Raw genomic sequence first — 21,914 nt, 5'->3', positions numbered from 1 at the left:
AGTAGGTAGGGGACACCCTGAACCGGTTGCCAGTCAATCGCAGGGCACACACAGACGAACAACCATCCACGCTCGCAATAAACACCTCGGGACAATTTAGAGTGTTCAATCAGCCTGCCTTACATGTTTTTGGAATGTGGGAGGAAACCAGAGAAAGCCCACGTGTCACGTAGCAAGGTGGTGGTGGACCCCAAAAAGCAGGCAGGAGGGAGGAGCAGAGTGCATTTGAAGAATTGAATTTAAAACAAAGAAAACTAAATCCAAAACAAACAAAAACTATGACTAAAGCTAAAACATAATGAACTAAACATGACAGAAACTAAGAGCAAACAGCAACACACATGACAGTAGCAATAAGCAAACACACATGACAGTAGCAAGAACAAGATGACCCGACAGAGTGTTCGGGCTGGGAGTCCTTTTAAAGCCTTAATTAGTTATGACCAACAGGTGTGCAGCTGCCGGGGGAGCCCTACAGTGCCACCTGTTGGTCCCTAAACCAAATCATGACAGTACCCCTCCCTCAAGGGACGGATCCCAGACGTCCCAAAGTTGTCCAAAAGGGTTGCCTCGCTGGGAAACGGGAACTAAAAGCGACGGCAACCCTTGCCTCGCCGCAAAACAAGAACACACGCGACGGCGACCTTCGCCTCGCCGAAATACATGAACGATAAGCGACGGTGACCTTCACCTCGCCAGGGAACAGGAACGGCAAAAAGCAACGGCAATCCTTTTGGCTGGGCGTGGCCTGACGTGGACGGAGCTCGACGTAACGGGGGACACGGAACAGCCGGACGTGAACAGGGGCTCGGCCTGACGTGGGCGTGGCATGGCTCGTCGTCAACGTGAATGTGACTCTGCTCCAACAGACACGTGACGAGCCTCGGCTCAACGTAGACGCGGACGGGGCTCGGCCCACCGTAGACGCGGCTTGACGAGACGAAAACAGGAGAGCCGCATCCCCAGCGCTGCCTGAAAGGGGAAAGGGTGTCGGCCGCAGACGCGCTCCGCCAGGCACATGGTGGAATAGGGAACAGTCCTTAGTACCTGCGGGGTCCAGGTGGTCGGGTCATTCTGTCACGTTGCGAGGTGGTGGTGGACCCCAAAAAGCAGGCAGGAGGGAGGAGCAGGGTGTATTTGAAGAATTGTAATAAAACAGAGAAAACTGAATCCAAAACAAACAAAGTGCTAACAACCAAAACGAATCCAAAGTAGCAAAACAAAACCATGACTGTGGTAACAAACTAACAGGAACAGAACCATGACAGAAACAAACATGACAGTTGCAAGCAAACAGCAACACACATGACAGTAGCAAGAAGCAACATAACCCGACACCGAGTGTTCGGGCTGGGAGTCATTTTAAAGGCCTGATTACCTATGACCAACAGGTGTGCAGCTGCCAGGGGAGCCCTACAGTGCCACCTGTTGGTCCCTAAACCGAATCATGACACCACGCAGGAAGGCTGGAGCCTGGATCGAACCCACGACCTCTGCACTGTGAGGTTGACGTGCAACCACTGGATCAACGGGCCTCGCCCATGAATAATTAAATAAGGGCATTTACATTTACATTTCCTTCTAACTATTTTATTTGAGATTTAATTTGGTCATTGTGGGTAGGCAAAGAGAAAACGGCATTTTAGGGGGTACTCCAGACTTCTTTGATATTTTCAAAACTATTTTCAAGCATTCTTTTCTTATAGTTTTTAAAGGTTCGGTTTCAGGACGAGTAAATTTACTCAGAAACTGCATATTTGAGTATTTTGTACATGTATTATTTAAAATTTGATAAGTGGGACGTAAAATGTCCCCCAATTCTGAAATGGCCCATATAGTTGCCGATGCCCACGAAGCTTGCCATCGCGCGATTCTCATTAGATCAGACTCCTCACTTTTTGGACGAGAGGCACAGTCAGTCAATCAGATCGATGATCCCTCTCGTTAGGTCGGTATGACAATAATGTACCAGAAGAGGTCAGCGTTGTACTGCACCATTTTTAAACCATTAAAATTAAGCATGTCAGTCAGGGAAAGCCGAGGAATTGCTTCAGAAAGAGCAAGTGAGGGTTCCAGTTTGTTCAAATGTTTTAAGCACGTTTTTTTTTTTTTTTACTACTGTGTTGGTTATTTTTACAAAACTCTTCACACAAATAAGAAAACCTTGCACCAAATTGGCCAAACATCATAGTCCATCCATCCATCCATTTTCTGATCAGCTTTGTCCTCACAAGGGTCACGGGCTGTACTGGAGCCTATCCCAGCTGTCTTCGGGCAGTAGGCGGGGGACACGCTGAACCGGTTGCCAGCCCATCGCAGGGCACACAGAGACGAACAACCACCCGCGCTCACACTCACACAGGGGGGCAATTTAGAGTGTTCAATCAGCCTGCCATGCATGTTTTGGAATGTGGGAGGAAACTGGAGTACCCGGAGAAAACCCACGCAGGCATGGGGAGAACATGCAAACTCCATACAGGAAGGCCGGAGCTGCACTGTGAGGTCAACGCGCTAACCACTGGACCACCAGGCCGCCAACATCATAGTTCTCTTTCAAAAGAAAATAGATCATGGTTAACTCTTCAAATCTTTGCAAATAATGTATTTTTGTATCAGACCATTAATACAAGTCATCATATAAGTAAATACACAATGCACCAACTACACACTGATGGGAAGAATGAAAAACACATTTGGCTTTTGCTTTCTCTGTGCACATGGTGTAGGCTATGTCGGTTTAATGTACCGGTAATACTTTTATTAGTTGCACTCGGCGCTGAGCCCTTGACTCATTCATCCAATCACAAAGCTCTCTCTCTCCTTCTCTCTCTCTCACATACACACACAGGCACACACACACACACACACACACGCACACACTCCCACTCCCAATAATTTCACTAAGTGCTTGAAAGGAGGTGGGGGGACTACATCATGTCATCCCTCTGGGTCATTCCACAGTTTATTACATGGTCCCCTATTGTAGTTCTGATGTCATCAGTAATTCTAATTTTTTTAACTTTCCTTTCTCAATCACTTTCTTTTCCTCCTCATCTCCACATCATCTTCATAAGCCTCTAAAATCACACTATTCTCACTCTTGCTCTCTCCATCGTACTTCACACCAGCATCAACAAAGACAGCCTCACACATGATCAGGGCTCTCTTCCCCAATCAGTTTTGAAGACTTGCAAATTGTAATGCGAAGACGCTTTTTTCCTGCTTGGCTCTCGACGAAGGCGGACGCTTTTTGCACAGCTCCTGTCCTCCCCCCACCCTCTCCTTGCTCGCCACTTAGTCTTTGTGCTGTCTTTGTCTAACTTTTCCTAGCCTCCTACCGTATTTTCATCCGAAGAACTAACCATGGAATTAGTTGGCTGGTCTCTCGATGCAATCGACAAGAAAAAAATTTCGACGAAAAGAGCAGGCAGTGGGGAGCCTGCTTGCCCCTCTGGGACATTTGCTGCCGGATACGCATTTGATCCATGGAGAAAGTGGAGAATGGTGTGCCTGGCAATACTGTCCGTTGAGGAGAAGGAAGACATCTACATTATCGGCCTTCTGACAGCAGGTATGCTGATGTTTGGTGTTAGCAGCTTCCTGTTCTATCGCAAAATTCAACCGACGGGAGCGGCTTTATTGGAAGTGAAGAAGCTGACGGTCATTCTGGATGGTTTGGCGCGAATGTCCAACACTCAGACTCAAGCGGTGACTGAGCTCAACCGGAATATAGATACGGTTTTGGAACGACTCCGTACGATCGACAACAACATGGAGAAGTTGGAATCCGCGCTGCGGAAAGAGATTGCGGATTTGGCTGATCGGCGCCAGCGAAGAGATACAGGCCACGGACTCAAGTCTGTCTGAAATTGTTGGCGGCCGTCCCTCCAAAACAAAACAACGCTATCTGGACCCTTTCCCCTAGATGGAAGTATGCATGGAAGCTAGTGCCCCCCACCATCACTCCCCTCCTTCTCGGCCATGGACTGATAAGCCGGGACTGTCTTCATGAGCAGACCTCGACGAAGCAGCTATGACCTGTACACGCATACACATACACAACTGGACAATCACACGCGCATACACATCCTTATTATCACCGTCTTCATCGCTCCGATTCTTTTCCCCCGTGACGTGGTACGATCTGCGGAGCGCAAGGTGGTCCGTGCAGCTGGCCAGGGGTGCCGCGTCGCGGTCACCCCCATCCCCTACTTCCCATTCATCCTCCCCCTTATTACATGTTATGTCTTGTGACTTGTTGTAACTGTCATATGCTTATTTATGTGCTAGGGTCTTTTTTTATCCTGGACTTAAATTATCCTCAGAAGAGGATAGTTCGAGCGTGGGTTTTTTTCCCCTCTCCCTGTCCAGTGTTTTTCCTTTCTGAATTCTGACTGTAATTTCCCCATTGCGGGACAAATAAAGGATATCTTATATCCAGCCTTGTACTTCATTCCCTCTGGTGCTCCATTCACCATTTGCAAAAGGGAGGCCGCAATAACGCAATTTAGACACGGGTCGTCGGTCTGAGTGCAATACTTGGAATTCCCAATCAAATTCTAGGCAAGACACCTCTTGCTACAGTACAATTAGCTGACGTTGTGAGGCAGCGTTATGAATATCACCGACTCTGATCAACTTCATAGTTTTTTTTTTGGTACAAATGTGATACATATACAGGTATGTATTTTATAAATCTTGTTTGAATGTGATACACATTTGGAGTTGACATCGTATTTATTCTATGTGTATCCTAGGGCATGCTTTTAGCTCTTCTTATTCATCCAGGTTATTTTATTCTCAGGCCATTGAATTGCCACTGGTGTGACGTCAAGCTTAGGAGATGTTTCGCCTCTCATGTGAGTAGGCTTCATCAGTTCAAGGCTTGGTTGGGACTGCACCAGCCTGCGCCAATCTAGAGTGTGTCCTGGCTGGATGCAGGAGTTAATCATATTGCAGCGGCCCATGTCTTACCTAGAACTCCAATAGGATTTACCATCCTGAGCCCACGGCCCCCCTGACAGCACTGGACAGCTTTTTCAGCCAGAGATTGATACACTGGCGCTGAAAGAAGGAGAGGTACCGCCGCTCGTTCCTGCCGACTGTCAGGCTATTGAATAGACAGACCTGACCTAAAAACCTGGACTCACCCCCACTGACCCATTCTGAATATGCTAATATTTTATCATTTATATTTACTTACATACTTTTTGTTCTTCTACTTCTCCCCGTCATAATTTTTGCTGCTGTAAATTGGGAATTTCTCCATTGTGACACAAATAAAGGTTTTCTTATCATATCTTATGCCTGCCTAAATTGAATACATTGATTCTCTCTGTGTTCACATTTTATTTAGCACAAAGATTTCACCGTGTATGGCCTACGATTGAACCAATAAAGTCTGGGAGAAGTGCTACATGCACATTTCATTGGTAAGAATGCAATTTTTCAAAGATTTGTCTGTATAATGTTGTCAGAACCTTCAACAATGAAATGAAAGCAAACCCCATACATCCAAGCTCCATGAATACATCAAGGAGAAGGCTCCAACGGATGACGTACTCAGAGAATGTCTCAGACAATGGGGAACAGAAGATGAGGCGCTGGAAGAGGGACCATCATGGGAGGACAAGCCCCTACACGGGATGTACCACCGGACCATAACTGAAGTGGCCGATCTCAAGAAGTCCTATCAGTGGCTAGAGAGGGCTGGCCTGAAGGACAGCACAGAGGCACTCATCCTGGCTGCTCAGGAGCAGGCCCTGAGCACCAGAGCCATTGAGGCCCAGATATACCACACCAGACAAGACCCAAGGTGTAGGTTGTGCAAAGAGGCACCTGAGACGATCCAACACATAACTGCAGGGTGTAAGATGCTGGCAGGGAAAGCCTACATGGAACGCCATAACCAGGTGGCTGGCATAGTCTACCGAAACATCTGTGCGGAGTATGGACTGGAAACCCCAAGGTCAAAATGGGAAACACCTCCGAAGGTGGTGGAGAATGACAGAGCGAAGATCCTGTGGGACTTCCAGATCCAGACTGACAAGATGGTAATGGCGGACCAACCAGATATCGTGATCATAGATAAAGGGCAGAGGAAAGCCGTTGTAGTGGATGTAGCGGTCCCAAGTGATGGAAACATCAGAAAGAAGGAACACGAGAAACTCGAGAAATACCAAGGGCTCAGAGAGGAGCTGGAGAGAGCCTGGAAGGTAAAGGTGACAGTCGTGCCTGTGGTGGTCGGAGCACTCGGGGCAGTGACCCCCAAACTAGATGAGTGGTTGCAACAGATCCCGGGAACAACATCGGACATCTCAGTCCAGAAATGTGCAGTGCTGGGAACAGCAAGGATACTGCGCAGAACCCTCAAGCTTCCTGGCCTCTGGTAGAGGACCCGAGCTGAATGAGGGATGGACACCACCCGAGGGGTGAGACGAGGAATTTTATATTAAAAAAAAAATTCCTCGTCTCACCCCCCCTCAGTCTTGGTGGCTCAGCTCTGTTGTTAGGACCCTGCCACTGAGCGTACACTTTCGCAGGTTGTGTTGCGAACAGCCTGTTTATTCGTCTGGCCTCATTCTCTTTCGTGTACCGCTTTAGGCGGCTGGACAAGGCTTGGAGCCTTTGTTTGGCAGTTTCGAGTGCTTCAGGTATGGTCGTCTGGATGTACCTCTCGGGTATCGGCCTTTTCATTTCATTCAATTTTAATATAGGACAGCCAAAAATAAATGGTTTGCTTAAATATGACTTTTTTGCGCATCTGTTAATTATTTTTTCAGTATACGGTATTCCTAATATACTGTACCGCTACAGATCAATTGTAAACTACTAGCATACTGTTCTAATAAATGGCTGTTCATTTTCTTCCTCCCTACCCATCGCAGTCATTGCACTCATCATTGTGGCTCTCCTCCACATGAAAATAACGACACGGGATTCAGGCGTTAACCTGAGCATTTATTGTATTGTTTCAAGAGTGGATTGGCGGGTGGGTACCTGTATTTTCTGAACAGATGCTGCAATACTCATTAGTTCATTTTGCATAGGTTTTGCCTGTCCGTGGACAACTGTCCACTTTAGGGATAAGGGGGAAAGAAATCACAAAAACCATGCAGAAAAAAGTGAAAGGCACAATAACCATAGATATCAGATACACCACATTTTGTGTGTCTAAATATTTCTTTCATGGGGAGGTGTGTTCTACTTGAGATGTAAAATGTGTTGGAAAGCTGCCATCATTCAGAGCACAACATAAACATCAGAAACTCCCCAGACATTCCTTTAAAACACCCTAACTCTAATTACTGTACAGAAAAATACAAGCATATATGACACAGATAGATCATTTGATTTCTTTAAATATAAACGGTATCCTGCCTCATCGTTTCCATCTCCATTTTCCCTCATCAAAAGAGTTCGCCACATTGTATGACCACTCCGTTTTTTACTCTGAATGCACACTTTCCAAAGCTTACACACAACACACCGGTCACATTTTCTTCCTACATGACAACAGGCGTAGAAACAAAACAAATAAAAATAAGCAGGACACATGGCTTGAGCTTTTTACATGCATGCACATACATCCACCCACAATCTTGCACACATAGATCTGTGATCTCATCAATAATTCAGTTGTGCATTGTCATTTCATGTCTATACCCTGCACAACACACATACTGTATCGTAAAGGGGGGGGGGGACTATCATATTTTAATACATATTTTACTAAAACTTTTTTATGAGATTAGTTTATGAAACAACAATTATGGTAGGGGATTAAAAAGAACAATTAAATTACTTAGTTAAAAAAAAAAAACAACTCCCATTCACTTTCCAAAGGATGCGAATTAATCACTGGTTCGCCCCCAATTCTTTTGAACACAGCAAAACAGATTGCACTACAGCCATGTGACCGTCCTCTCAAAAGTCCAAGCGGACCTTCTGGGAGGCAGCGGAAGCAAGCCTACAGAACATCGACTTTCAGCCTGGTGTGATTTTCATTGTGTTCCTCAGTAAGATGCGACTCAAATGGGGGGCAAGGATGCCATTTTTCCCATATTCCATTTTGATAAGGAGCGTCAAAGGGATGCAGAGAGCATTCACCTCAGGTCACGAGGAGCTCTGACATCCAACAGAGCACTAAAATTTGTTCTTAGAATATTTACAAGCATAATAAAGGACTATCATAACGAATGTTTTTTTGGGGGGGGGACTAATGAAAGGGTCACAAAAGAAAAACACAAGCACACAGCACACCACTAAAACTCTTGACTTACAAAAATGAATGACACTGTAAATTTCCCCAGTGTGGGTCAAATAAAAGATATCTTATCTTATCTTAAAACATACATCATGTCTGCAATAATGTACAAACATTATTTTACACTTCAGCACCATTGTTTAATATTGTTTCATACATATCATTAAGCTGAACCTCTAGTTGGACAATGAGTTTGGTGAGCAGACAGGAACAAACAGCGGGTGGTGATGTTCAAAAGACCTAATCCAAGTTTTCGATTAGTTTTCTCAAAGCAAAAAAAAAAAAAAAAAAAAAGGAAAGCCATCACACTTGCTTTTTTTTGTTTCGTAAAAGTGGAGAATCACAGCGCACACTGTGGCTGGTGTGTGCTGGGCACATTGCTTCTGCTGGCACATTCGCCACACAATTGAATGGTCATTATCATGCCATGTGCCAAGTTTTAATGCATTGATCTTGTCTTCATGAACAGATTGATATTGGTGGAACCATGCACAGACTGCAAAACCAACAAAACAAACTAAAGAATTGTCCCATCAATACCGGTCTCTACACACTTACTATATCTCGTCATATCATGCGACCCACGCGCAAGGTCTGTCTCCAATTATTTTACTGAAAATATCATGAGCCTGTAAATATTTATCGATTGAAAAGCTAACTTAACTTATACGATACATTTGTCCGACATCAACACGTTTAAATTCCGAATGCTCTACAACACGGGGCGCTGTCGTGGGTCACTTCACGCTTTGCTTTTCTTCTTACTCTCAGCCATTGCGTCTAAGTCGCTGCTTCATTCCATTTACTCTTTAGTGTGTTTTGCTCTCATGCTCGCACCATCGCCTACTTACGCTCACCGCTCTCAAAGTGCGACGTGAGGAATCACACAATGTTCAGTTCCCGTGTTAAATTTTGTTTGTTCCAATAAATATATAAAATCAATTTCATTGGGCTTTTCATTCCACAATCATCACACACGGTATATCCATCCATCCTTTGTTTTCCGGACAAAACTAAAATGTTCATGCAGATATATTAACAAAGCTATGAGGAAATGATGAGCTGCTTTCTGTGCGAATCAAGTTCAGCCATGTTGCAGTCACGCAAAGTTCCCACAGTTTTCTTTTCTGTTCAGTCAGAGAAGATCGTTCATTCATGTTAAATGTTGAAAAAAAAATGCCTTGGGAAAGAGTCCAAGACAGTTTACTGAAAAAGAGGAAATGAACAGAGCTTTTTATTGACTTCAACTTTTATGAACATTTTGTTGCTTTTTTCAGACACGGCAGAAAATATAGGTAAGTTCTATTCAGTTCCACTCTGAGGGCTTAACTGCAAAATAGGAAGAATCCAATTAGTCTAAAGTGTATTACAAACTCAATTAGACAGAATTTCTGTTTCGAAAAAAAGTCGGCGTAGAAGGTAGACTATGCTCTGCTAATGCCCTCAGAGTAGATGATGGCCCCCAGTTTCTCGGGAGTCTAGTGGCAGAAGTTACGCTTGCTAGGCTGGTGCAGGAAGGTGTTTCGAGCGTGACTTGCGTGGCGGGGGATCTGCTCCCTGGTGCGGTTTTGGCGTTGGATGCGGTTGCGGCTCAGGTGGCGCCTTTCCATGCGAGTTTTGCTGCGCTGGACTCTGGCCACATGGGTGACCTTAGGCTGGACATAAGGTCCAAAACTCACCCTGAATGGCCCAGGGGTGTGGGTGGCTGGAGCAGCAGCTGGCTCGGCCACTCTGCTGCAGGAGGGGAGACAACGGGTAAATGTGATTGTTGAGTTGCTCATGATGGTGCTAAGGTGGGGGGGGGGGGGGTGTTTTGTGAATTCCTCACCTCACGCTACTCGCCATGCTCGCGATGCTTTCCTCGCCCACCACCGAGAGGTTGCCATTGGAGACCATGGACAGGTTGCTCGGCAAGACATACACAGACATGCTGGGGTGCTCGATGAGCAGGTCCTCCATGGGGCTCGCCTCCGCCGTGGCTCCTTCTGCAGTAAAACAGGGGGGAGGGGTGACAAACCAGCTCTCATCCATGCAGCCTCTCTCTGAGCCTGCCCTACTGCTATCCCCGCTGCCCCCACACTCGCTCCCAGCAGGAGAAGTCGACTGAGAAGTCGAGGAGGCTGTGGACAGTCTGGCCCGTCTTGACAATGTAGTGACACCCGTGTTTGATGGGTTCGGACTAGACGCGGGGTCTGTCAGTAATATTGCCCCCTGCGCCCGGCAACTACGTGTCCTCCGTCGCTTGTTTGGTAAGCGGGGAATAGAAGTTAGGGATTCATTCCGTGTTTGAGCATCTTCCAGGTTTGATTGGTTACTGTCTGAGATTGGATATGCAATAGTAAATTGGGCTTGCGTCTCAGCGTCGGCTGGCATCATGCAGCCAGACTCGTCTAAACGCATGGCACGCATGACATCAGGGATGGGGACGTCAATAAGTTGGAGGTGGGAGGATTTGATGCAAATGCCGTGCAGGTAGAAGGGATCATTTTTGGCCATCACATACGCACGCGCACGCATACCAGTATGGGGGATGTAAGGGTGTGTACAAAAAATCGGGGGTAGGGGGGAGAAGAGGGAGCAAGGAGACACAAAACATAAAAGAGTCACATCATTAGTTGTGTTGACCCTCTTGGGTTTTGAATGAGTTCTCCTATAGTTTGTGTTGTTTTTGAGTGGCATCTGAAGACAGACATTTTATTTTTTTAAACCACTTTGTCCTGATTGATATCAACAAGGAGGAGTGAGGTTTATGTTCAAAATGAATTGCATCTTTCCATTGTCTGGCTGAAAACAACTCAAGTCGGTTTGCCTCCTGGGCCTGTAGCAGATCCAATTCCTGTCTACATACACCCTTTACTTCGCCTCCAAGCATGATGTTCAATACAGGTGGGGACAGCGCTTGTGCTCTTTAAAGTCAATTTCTCTAGTTTTCTCAACTTAACAGGCATCTTATCTTACTTAACTCTCAAAAGCTACTGTGCAGTCAAAACTAGATGACTCACCAGGCAGGTTGACAAGCATCCATCCTTCCTCGTCGGCCTCTGTCACACAGGGATTAGGTCCCTTCAGCTCAGCTGCCACTTCTTCTACCTCTCCAAACAGCAAGTTGCTCAGACGTTGAAACATGACGGCTTGGCCTTAAGTTTTGAAGACTTGATGCGCAAAAAATAATAAGAAATAAAAAGCTATAGCTGACTTTGAATGGTATTCGTTTTCACGTAAGACTTGTAGCGGTGTATTATTATTATTATTATTTGACTTTGCTTTGACTCAGAGCCCTTTGCTGAATCTTGGTTTGGATGAAGGTAGCGTGGGCCTCAGTAGTGCAAATGTAAGGGTTCACTTGGTTTGGAGCAAAGGCCTGAAAGAGAGCAAACAGATAATAATGGCGTTACAAAATTGTGTTCGTCATTGGCAATACATATTTTCGGAAAGGTGTTCAATGTCAAATAGTGCTAGAAAGCCAACATTTTGTATTCCCTCCAAACAAAACCCAGTCATCATGGAGTGGACCTGATTTGTGTCTAATGGTAAGAGTGAAGAGCACAGTGAATTCAGAGTGTGCTCATTGGATTGCTTTTTAATCCTAAATTACATATTTTAACGATGCCAATGAAAGTGTAAACCTTTTTTTTCTTTTTTTTTTAAACAATGACCTGTGTTCAGAGGTGATCAGTATGTACCATATATTAAGGAGCTCACAGCACTGATCATATAGTCACTTTGCAATAAAATCAAGTACTCATCAACATTTGTGTTGTAAAACACTAGACAGGCTGTTCCATTAAATTGTGTCAACATTTAAACCTGATCACGAATCTGATGTATCACGTTTGATCAGCACAACAAAAGACATTTTAAACGTTTATTGTGGTTTGCGGTGAATGATGTAGAACGCTGCATCCTAGTGAGAGCTGTTTCGATTATTTAGCTGCTCTTTCACAGTACCAGTCAAAAGTTAAAACAGTTTCTCAATCAAAAACGTTTTGACTGGTCATGTTGCAAGAACACATACATTTCAGTTGTTCAACACCGCTGTGAATTTTAACCGCACAAGTAATAATATAATTTTTAAATTCTGACCTCCTTGTGTAAAATCAAAGCACATATATCAATGTATAAACTCAAGTTTTGATTCAGATCTTGCGTTGGATCTCATGATGCTGGCAGGTTTGGACATGTGATAATAAAAGAATGCTAGTGTAAGGAATACAACAAGAGGGAGTGGTGAATGACATTAAGCAACGCACAGAAAGCACACATTTACAGAACATACAGAACATTAAAAGGAAATGAGATCAACACTGTAGAATTTACTGAGGCAAGGAATAATGCCTGGCTTAATGTGTAACAATGATGTAATAATGTTCAACTAAAGTTGAAAAGGTCTGCTGAGTGCAGGTGCGTACGGTAAGATGCTCTATCTATCCTTTTTTGAGAACACGAAGGTAAAAATGAACTTCAGAGCAAATACTCCTAGAGCACATCGCTGGCATCTGGTCAAAACCTCCTACTGTGTGTCATGATTTGGTAAATTTAATATTTTTTCACTGATATATACTTTTCATCAGTCCACACATTCAGGTTTTATTTTTTACAAATTATGGAACAATCTGAACAGTTGAAAATAGTTGGCTCTCTCTGTGATGTTGATGGTTAAACAAACACGCCATTTTTGGGGTCACCTGAAAGTGATCATTTTGAATGTCCGTGGATTCCACCCAACGCCAGCAAGAGACAGATTTGGATAAGATAAAAGTGAATGTTTAGACTCAATACTCAGGTCTTGTGTCTGTTAACAACACTGGCCTTATTTTCCTGCACAAAGAAAATGAAGTCAGAAGTGTAGAAAGAACTTCTGGCTGCACACACAAGGGCTTGCTACGTTTTTATGTGGGTTTTTGGGATGCTTACAGTGAACCGTAACACTTAAATCATTCTGAGGTGTAATTGAGGGTTAAAAAAAAAAAGCACAACTATCGCAATGAGTTTAGCACAGAGCCAGTGATGGTTAAATAGCGTGAGAAGCACAGCTCTGATCCATCCGCTCATCCATGTTGACACGATTGGCATAACGAAACATGTACATAACTACAGGCATATTTTCTTTCCAAAAAATTTGGGTGTGACTTGAAATGTTCATTACATGTGCCGCGAGTAACTTGGGGGTCCACTGTATACTATGTTTATATCATCTGCTGCTGAAGTGAGCTGGATGGTTGGCAAATACAATGATAATAAGTGGTGTTAGCCCATCTATTAAATCGTGCATTGTTTGTTAGCATTAAGATAGCAGACTTTCCTGAGGCAGTTTAGAATTTTTTTTTTATGTATACAATGTGTAATTCAGTTTAAGTTAAGTTTAAAAATCACCTGGGAGTGGCTATAAACAACTGGCAGCAACCTTTTAAAAAAGGTTTGTTCATTATCTGCCCAACTGCTTTTTATTGTGAAGTGATTTGAATGGAGTTCACTGCTACCATTACAGTCATGAACTTTTCACTGTCATGAAAAACTAAGTCACGTCACTTTTTAATCAAGGTACTACTGTTCTTTTTTAAAGAAACCATGTTGATATTCTCATTAATCATTATTATTTCAAGTATACATTTTAACTATTTGTGTTACTTCATTTATAAACGGTCCATCTGTCAATTTAAAAATCAAATGTGGCCCTTGAGCATAAACGTTTGCTCACCGCGGCACTAGTTCGTTCTAGAGGGCGTTCGGAAAGTCATTGTACTTCTATTTTACGACTAATGTCTTAAAAACTCAATTGTACAGTGACTTCCCTATCAGCACCCAATATTACAGATGAAAAGTGCTTCATTTGCCTGTAGGGGTGGGGATTATATAGTGGGCGTGGCCAGGGGGTGAAAACAAGATGGGTGACGTCACAACGTCGTCACGAAATCGCAACAAAAAAGGGAAAAAAAGCGTCTGAGGCGCAAACGCAGGGAAATTGGAGGAAGCGGTAGCCGTGAAGCCACAGGAAATGCGCCCTACTGCATTCAACATAGCGTCATTATTCTACCTGTCGACCACCATCTAATATATGAGCGTTAAATGTGCGGCGCTGTTACGTGAAACTATCGCGTTGGTCGTTATGTAAAAGCAGTAAAACTCCACGGCAGAATGCGTAGTCAGCCAGCTAGCGGCAGATTTTGGTATGGGTTATAGTATCCTGGTTACAGATGAATAATCCGTGTAAACCCTCCATTTGAAGGGTCAAAGCAATGACAGTCGAAGCTGATCAGTGACGCGGCCCACACAACAAGACATCGACCTACACTGACAATAGAGTAATGCAGACAGGAAAATAACAGCGATGTTGACTGGGAACCTTAACCTCAAGTGTCCGCCTCTCTGAAAACGTCAACATCGGCCATCGAGCAATTGGTGCAGTTTGCACAACAGCGGCTGCACAATGCAGATTGGTGTCATCTTCCGAGCAAAAGGCGTCGCAAAAACACTTAAGACCCTTTGAATCACACACGACATTGAAAGATATAGGTTGTGCAGGTAGAAGGTGATTTATACGCAATGGAATTTTCCAGAATGACGATTGACAATTCATCTTCAAAGCCGTCATTTGTTTAAACTGAGGGTTCGACGAAAACACAACCAGAAAGACGACGAAAAAACAACAAGAAAGAAAGCTGCTTACCTGCCTTTGCAATATTATTCAAGTTGTAAACGAGATCACACACAGTAGGAACTACAATTTTTAAAGCATAGCTTTAGATAGCCTTTAAGAGAGGTAGTTAAAACACCATCGTATAAAAATAATAGGCTTTCTTCTCAGAAGAAGAGCTTCGTGTAAATTATTACACCAGTGTTTCAGATCATAACATCTGCAGCTTTTCGAGCCTCCGCTATCGTTTCTCCTCCTACTTATTGCTGTCTACAGCTGATCCTCAGATCAGTATGTAGAACGTACAAAACAGCTGATTGTGAGGTCACAAAGCACAAGGATACGCCTTCGCTCCGCCCACATGAAGTCAGTGGGCCAATCAGAATCGGACACAAGCCAAAAGCTGGCACTGTGGGAAACGGCAAGAGTGGGGGCTGGGCCACGGAGACTTCAACCTGCACCCAGAGAGAACAGTAGGACTTGAGCTGGCTGATCTCTGACCAGCAACTGCCATTGCCACGGCTTCAATATAGAATTCAAACCTGGGGGATGGTAAACTGACTCTGACTCGGTACTCGCACACCGTCTGCTCTATATGAGGGCCCGTGAGGGACAAAATTCAAGATAACCTCGCAAAGACACTACTGAAAGCGTCATTCCTGAACGTGTCATTCACATTAATAAGTTATTGAAATTCATGATGAATTTTCTTTTTCTCGCATACATAAGCGCTTACTTGCAACGGTTAAACACCCACTAAAAACTCTTCTACACACAACTTCATTTTTCTGGTCAAACACACACATGCATTAGTAAAATAGTTTTTTTTCCAGGATAGCGCTGGAGTAGGCATCCGTTGGCAAGTGCTCTTCAAGAGCCTTGCTTTTTTGTTGTTTTTATCTTTTGTTTTGTCACATGGTGTTTGTTGTTTCGTCGTGTGGACCTGATGTTTGGATTGGATTGGATAAACTTTATTGTCAAATGTACTGTATGTGTAACATACAGCACAGATGAAATTTCTTCCCTCTCAACATAAAACAAAAGGAGCCACTGCGGGTGTCCGCACGGCAATCAAAAGAAAAGTTAACCAAAAAAATGACAAAATAACACAAAACAACACATGAGACACAGACAATCGTGCACTCTTAACCACTTTCCTGCATACACTTTGTTGTCTGAAGCAGTTGTAGATAAAAGAAGAGCGAATCAAAGTGTCCTTTTCACCAGAGGGTCAAAGACGTCATGCTGCAATGTGCACATATCTTCTACAAGCTAAGCTTGAAAGCAACAAGAAGCTGTAGCATCCATCAACGAAAAAGAGAGATTGGCTTTTTTCTCCTGTCCCATGTAAGTCCGCTTCAATTCCAAGCCGCGGCTCCCAGTTCCACATACGCATCGGGGCTCTGCGCTGACGCTCCTTTCTTCTCATCGTCGGCTCCTCAATCCATGCATCAGCCATGCAACAGCCTCAGACTGTCCATCAGCGCCGACCTTTTTGCTGAACAAAGCGGGGCTGTGAAAATGCTGCCTACTTCAGGCGCAAGACACAAGCGCCCCGGGGATGTCCAGCAACGACAGTCAAATGGCGCCGACATTCCTCCCAATCAAGAAAGATGTGGACTGTTTTCAGCGTTTTTTTGGCCACGACATTCATCAAAAGAGAACAATCTGTGCTTGGTGGTTGCACCTTCTCGGCAGCACACCTGTACCAGCACTGATTTTGATTGGGAGGAATGTCGGCGCCAGTGGCTGCCTTTCCAGCAGCTCCTATATTTTGTTGTTCTACTTCTTCCTTTCATAACTTGGCTGCTGTGAATCGGGAATTTCTCCAGTGCGAGACTAATAAAGGTTTTCTTATTCTTATTGACTGTCGGTGCTGGACAGCCCCAGGTCGCTTGTGTTTTTTGCGCCTGTGATGGGCAGCATTTTTCACAGCCCCATTTTGTTCAGTGGAGATGTTGTCGCTGTTGGACAGTCTGCGTTGGTGCGGCTGGATGGATGGCTGCTGAAGATGAGGGAGAGGAGAGAGGAGCGTCGGCCCGGAGCGCCGATGCGTATTTGGAACTGAGAGTCGCCGCTTGGAATTGAAATGGATTTCCATGGGACAGGAGAAGTGAACCAATCTCTTTTTTTCGTCAATGGATGGCACAGTTTCTTGTTGAATTTGAAACTTAGCTTGTTGCTGATGTGTGCACATTTTGAGCATGACGTCTGTCCGTGCTTTATGTTATGGGTTGTGTTTATCATTTTACTTCATTTTTACTGTTTTGTTAAGCGCTTTGTTACAGCTGCAGCTGTTGTTGTGCTATATAAATCACGATGTATTGTATTGTTTTGTATAAGCATTGTCATAAAAACTACAGAACCACTTTCATACACACATTTTTTTCTGCTCACCTGCATCAGTGAAATACTGTACTTGTCACACGACTAAAATCCTTTTTCACTTCCATCCATCCGCTTTCTTTTTTTTGTGACTGAATCAACAATTTATATTTCTTAAATTCAGATTGTGTATAGCAGCAATTTTTATTTTGTCTAGAAGCAAAGTCAATGTGATTTTAGAAACATCTCTGATGTAATGTAATTATTAGAATTTTTATTGTGCAGACCTCAAAATTCAAATCTCAAGACTCCATCATGAAAACAGATAACATTAGTGATTATGAAGTCATATAAATTGATATAATTTTAACAGTAGGCCGGCCATGTTCTCTCTTCCCGCGATCCTTGTGAGGATAAGGGGATCAGAAAATGGATGGATGGATGTTCTGTCTTGAGTGTGCGCATATTAGTGAAGGGCGTTTACCTCCAGCAGGTCGACCTGTGACGCGTTTCCCCATCAAGCCTGGCTCTGTATTTAAGGACTGACAAGCTGCTTGGTCCATGTTGGATTTTTGACCTTGCTCACTGTTGTGCTAAATTGTGCTTTTCTAGACCTCTCGGTACATTCCTAGTCGCTCTCATTTTATTCATAAATCTTGTTTTAAGTATTTTTGTTATTCTCTTATTGCTCTTTATTTTTGTGTGAATGGACTTTGGGATATTTCGTTTGTGCACTCTTGGCGTTTGTTTGAATCTTGCATCTGATTTTGTTTCATGCCTTGTTTTTCCTGGCTCCTTGTGACCAGCGATTTCAGTTTATACTTTTCTGTAATATTGTTCAAAATGCACTTTGTCTGAGCCTACATTTTTGGAATCCTAAAAATTATTCGGTTTGGTCAGAAACTGACAAGGCCGTTCCTCCTGACTGACCTACACTGTAATGGAAGTCAATTCATTTCCAGTTCTGGTACAATTTATCTTGTATGATTTTTCTGTCCAGAATCCAGACAGTTATTAATTGTCCCGCTATGTTGCTGTTCGAAGTTGGATGTTCTCTACTTTAACACGGTTCCAGCCAGATGTCTGTGAAAAGAGTAATCGATCACCAAACCACTTACCGGTAATTGCAGTGTTAAACACACTTGCTGTCATTTAGCTTGGTTTCTTCGTCTTTTTTCGCCATTCCTTTTGTGAGTATGATACTCATCAGATATACATCTTATTTACCGTGATGCGGGCGATGATTACTGACTTAGGAACGACAACGTGTTTAGGTGCACTAGTAACCAGCCGAAGCTGTTGCTAGCAAGCCGCTTGTGGGCAAGTAGTGCAGAGCTTCTCCTTGACCTACGACTACCTGCTATAGGTGGCATAATCCCATCGAAGCTTTACGGGAACGTCCTGGTGGTTCTTCTTCTGCTTGTTTCAACCTTTGATTCTCAATTTTTGCCATTCAATATTTTTCTTGAGGCACAAAATATACATTTGACCAGTAAACGGCAATGTGAAACCGGTTATTTCGAGCCTAGCATTTGTATAATACAGTATACTGAAATATACATTTAAGCTGTGTGTAATAGACCGTTTCTTCAGTAGCGTATTCAAGTGGGGAAAATAATTGGTACGGTGTATGTGAACATTTCAGTAATGTGGAAGAATAATTCAGTTGCGTGGATGAATATTTCAGTTGTGTGAGTTAATCCTGAATTACTGTGTCTTGTAGTTGATTAGGATGAAAATTGTACTGTATAGCTGTTCACTTGGTGCTAACAATCCATATTTACCTTTCTGTAACAGATGTTCACCCATCTGGTGATATACGGTATGTTTATACCTACCATTTGTTTTGCATTTGTAACTACATTTATAAACTCAAAACACCTGTCTATGTACCATGATTCTCATATTTATAAAACATTGTATGTAGGCCACCCAATTAAAACAAAAAACAAAAACAGTCCTCTCTCTCATCCATCAATGATGTTGTCGCGTTAAAAACTATTTGTAAACAGATCGTTCTCCCTCCTCCTCTATCTCCTGCTCTTCCTTCCGTGGGCCTCCACGTGCTATTCAACAGCCAATCAGAAGGGCTTTGTCTGAATGCAGCATTTGAGTAACCAATAAGCTATGAGAAGCCTAAACCCCTGCTGGTAACTTTTATACTTTGCAGTCTTCCACTGCCTTTACGAAGCTGTTACCTAATAAAATGCTGTCAAGACAATCCTTGCACACTTTTATCATTGTTGAAGCTCAATTTCTCTTGATAAGTAGCAGTCACCTCATGTGGGTTTATCGTCATGTGTCCCACCTTGCTTATGATGACACGTGAGGCATGTGCGATTGCACGCAGGGTCCTCCATGCACCTGTGTTCTTATGGGGCTTACTGTGGAATGTGTAATTCCTTTGGAAAAGTCAAGAACACACAGCAAACGGATTGTCTCTTTCAAATGACTTGTGTCCAAGAGTTACACACTTAAAGGCAGAAACTCCAGCTGAAACTGGACTGTAGTACAGTGGGCACTTTTCTTTTTATGTGTGTTTTAAGTTCAGTTTTTGTGTTTGTTGTCTTTTCTGTGTCGACTGAATTGGGCTTTTTTTTGTAATATACAGTATATCAAATATCAAGATTGTTGTTCGTCTATGTGCTCTGTGATTGGATGGCAACCAGTTCAGGGTGTACCCCGCCTACTGCCCGAAGGCCGCTGGGATAGGCTCCAGCACGCCGTGACCCTTGTGAGGATAAGCGGATTAGAAAATGGATGGATGCGTGGATGGATAACATATCAACACTTTAGCCTAAGCCTGGCACCAGGCTCTTTAAAAATGCAAGTAATTACACCGAGCTTCATGTCAGAAAGTTGAACCAAATGAACCGCACCCAGGGTGGTTGTGTGTACAAGCACCTGACTTCCATTCCAACACCTAATTAAAATAGTTTTTGTCTACAAGTTGTGGTCAAGTGTTTATCTCTTTGCTGAGAGATTATAGCAAAGGGCTCTGAGTCTGCGCTGTTCGATCTTTGTTAAAGCAAGATAGAGTTTCGGCCTCTGCGGTTACCGGGTGCTAGGCAACTCACGCAGACGCTCAAACAAACGCATTCACCTCACACTGATGACTATGTGAGTGACACAACAGGAACTGTCTATGTGTGTGCTCTTGTTTTTGTTCTCAAACCCGTCACACGTGTGGTAGAATCATCCGAACAAATAAATGTCATGCCAAATTCACATTTTGTCCATGCAAAATACCTTTTTTTCCTTTTGTCCCCACAACACAACACAATGCCAGAGCTTTTCAGGATCCCAGAGTTTCCCAAGCCAATTGAAGAAACAGGTGAAAGTTCAGAGTCGGGCCTTGCCTCCCATGTGCATGTTGATGTTCACCAATGTGACACGCGGCTCCACTGGCCAGGCTTGTTCTCGCTCTGGCTGACATAGCTACCCAAGTGCCTAAATATCCAAAGCACTGCTTGTGAGTGCTTGAAGATTTAGGTGTTGCCAAAAGACAGACCGGCTCATACTTCACACCTGTTGCATCATAACACTTGTTCCTTGTTTTTATTTTGGAGCTGTTTAATTGTTCCCTTTAATCCCTTCCCAAACTGTGACATGGATATGGTGTCTGACAAGCACAAATGTTTGTTGTAGTGTATTTTAAAAAAGAGACCGTTCGGAAATGTGCCAATACAAAAAAAGCACTGCCCCTCTTTGACCATGTTGCATAACAAACTACGCCATGAGCAGAACAGCACTCTATGTCTCTTTGACCATGGTGACCTTGTCATGTGTTTTGATTCCACCGTCTAGCAGCTTTTATTTTTGGCCTTTCTCGCTCTCCTTTCCTCTCTGGCCTCTCTGCTGCAGCATGAGCGGCTGTTTGCATATGATAAACGTGTGTCATGGGTGGCAAAAGAGATGAGATGTGTAGGGCTGTGTCAAGGGAGCATGTGATGTGACACAATTTTGGACGCCCAGAGGAAAATGGTTTGAATACTGACACAACATACAGTGGATATAAAATGTTTATACACCCCTTTTCGAATGCCAGGTTTTTGTGATGTACAAAGAAAAAATATGAGACCAAGGTAAATCATATCAAACCTTTTCTACATTTAATGGAACCAATAACTTGTACAACTCAATCAAATTTAAAAAAAATAAATTATTGTGGTTGTTCACACCCTCTTATAACTAGGGTGTGTTTATGTTCAGAATGAGTCAGTCACATTCAAAACACATGGTAAGTAGGAGTAAGCACACAAGCTATGACCCTTTTTAAGTGTTTTACTTTCACATGTTCTTGCAGGCTCAGCAGAAGCCTGAAGGGGTTTCGTTTCATAAAACCTGGCATTTGAACAAAGGTGTGTAGACTTTTTATGTTAAATTTATCAAATGTATGATAGTCTGAGTATGTACCAGGCAAATGAATGAGTTCTCAAACAATGTTCAGTGAAACAGGCTACACAAAGGTGAACATTTCCAAGCTTTATTGCTTTTCTGACTGTATTTTGCTTGAAGGTGACGTTTTGCAGAGCGAAACTGCACTGCTCCGGGCATCATGTTACAGAGTGTTTGTAAAGGTTATCCTCAACTGCCCTTTGTGGTCCTAAAATAACCCCTAAATACACATAACACTTATCCAGCACAGACTCCACATGATTGCTTCCTGTCTTACATCCAAATTACACA

General features: G+C 43.5%; 1 protein-coding gene across 3 annotated transcripts; it reads right to left on the bottom strand.

Annotated features, from left to right (window-relative positions):
- Nucleotides 1–6,947: 6,947 nt before the first annotated feature.
- Nucleotides 6,948–15,207, bottom strand: tp53inp2b (tumor protein p53 inducible nuclear protein 2b). Of its 3 annotated transcripts, none has more exons than XM_086125091.1 (4): nt 14,934–15,207; nt 11,269–11,627; nt 10,095–10,656; nt 6,948–10,000 (listed from the first exon to the last, which is right to left on the bottom strand). In XM_086125091.1, exons 2-4 carry the CDS (start codon nt 11,390–11,392, stop codon nt 9,745–9,747), a joined length of 942 nt encoding a protein of 313 aa, XP_085981217.1. In that variant the 5' UTR covers nt 11,393–11,627; nt 14,934–15,207; the 3' UTR covers nt 6,948–9,744. The 3 variants fall into 3 exon arrangements, with proteins under 3 accessions (XP_085981217.1, XP_085981235.1, XP_085981227.1); XM_086125109.1 differs by having other exon boundaries at nt 10,095–10,251; XM_086125101.1 differs by having other exon boundaries at nt 14,938–15,207.
- Nucleotides 15,208–21,914: the final 6,707 nt, after the last annotated feature.

This window comes from Hippocampus guttulatus, chromosome 1 (genome assembly GCF_054856545.1).
Source record: "Hippocampus guttulatus isolate MCC_2025c chromosome 1, RoL_Hgut_1.0, whole genome shotgun sequence".
NCBI lineage: Eukaryota > Metazoa > Chordata > Actinopteri > Syngnathiformes > Syngnathidae > Hippocampus > Hippocampus guttulatus.
This window is presented reverse-complemented; position numbering and strand designations above follow the sequence as displayed.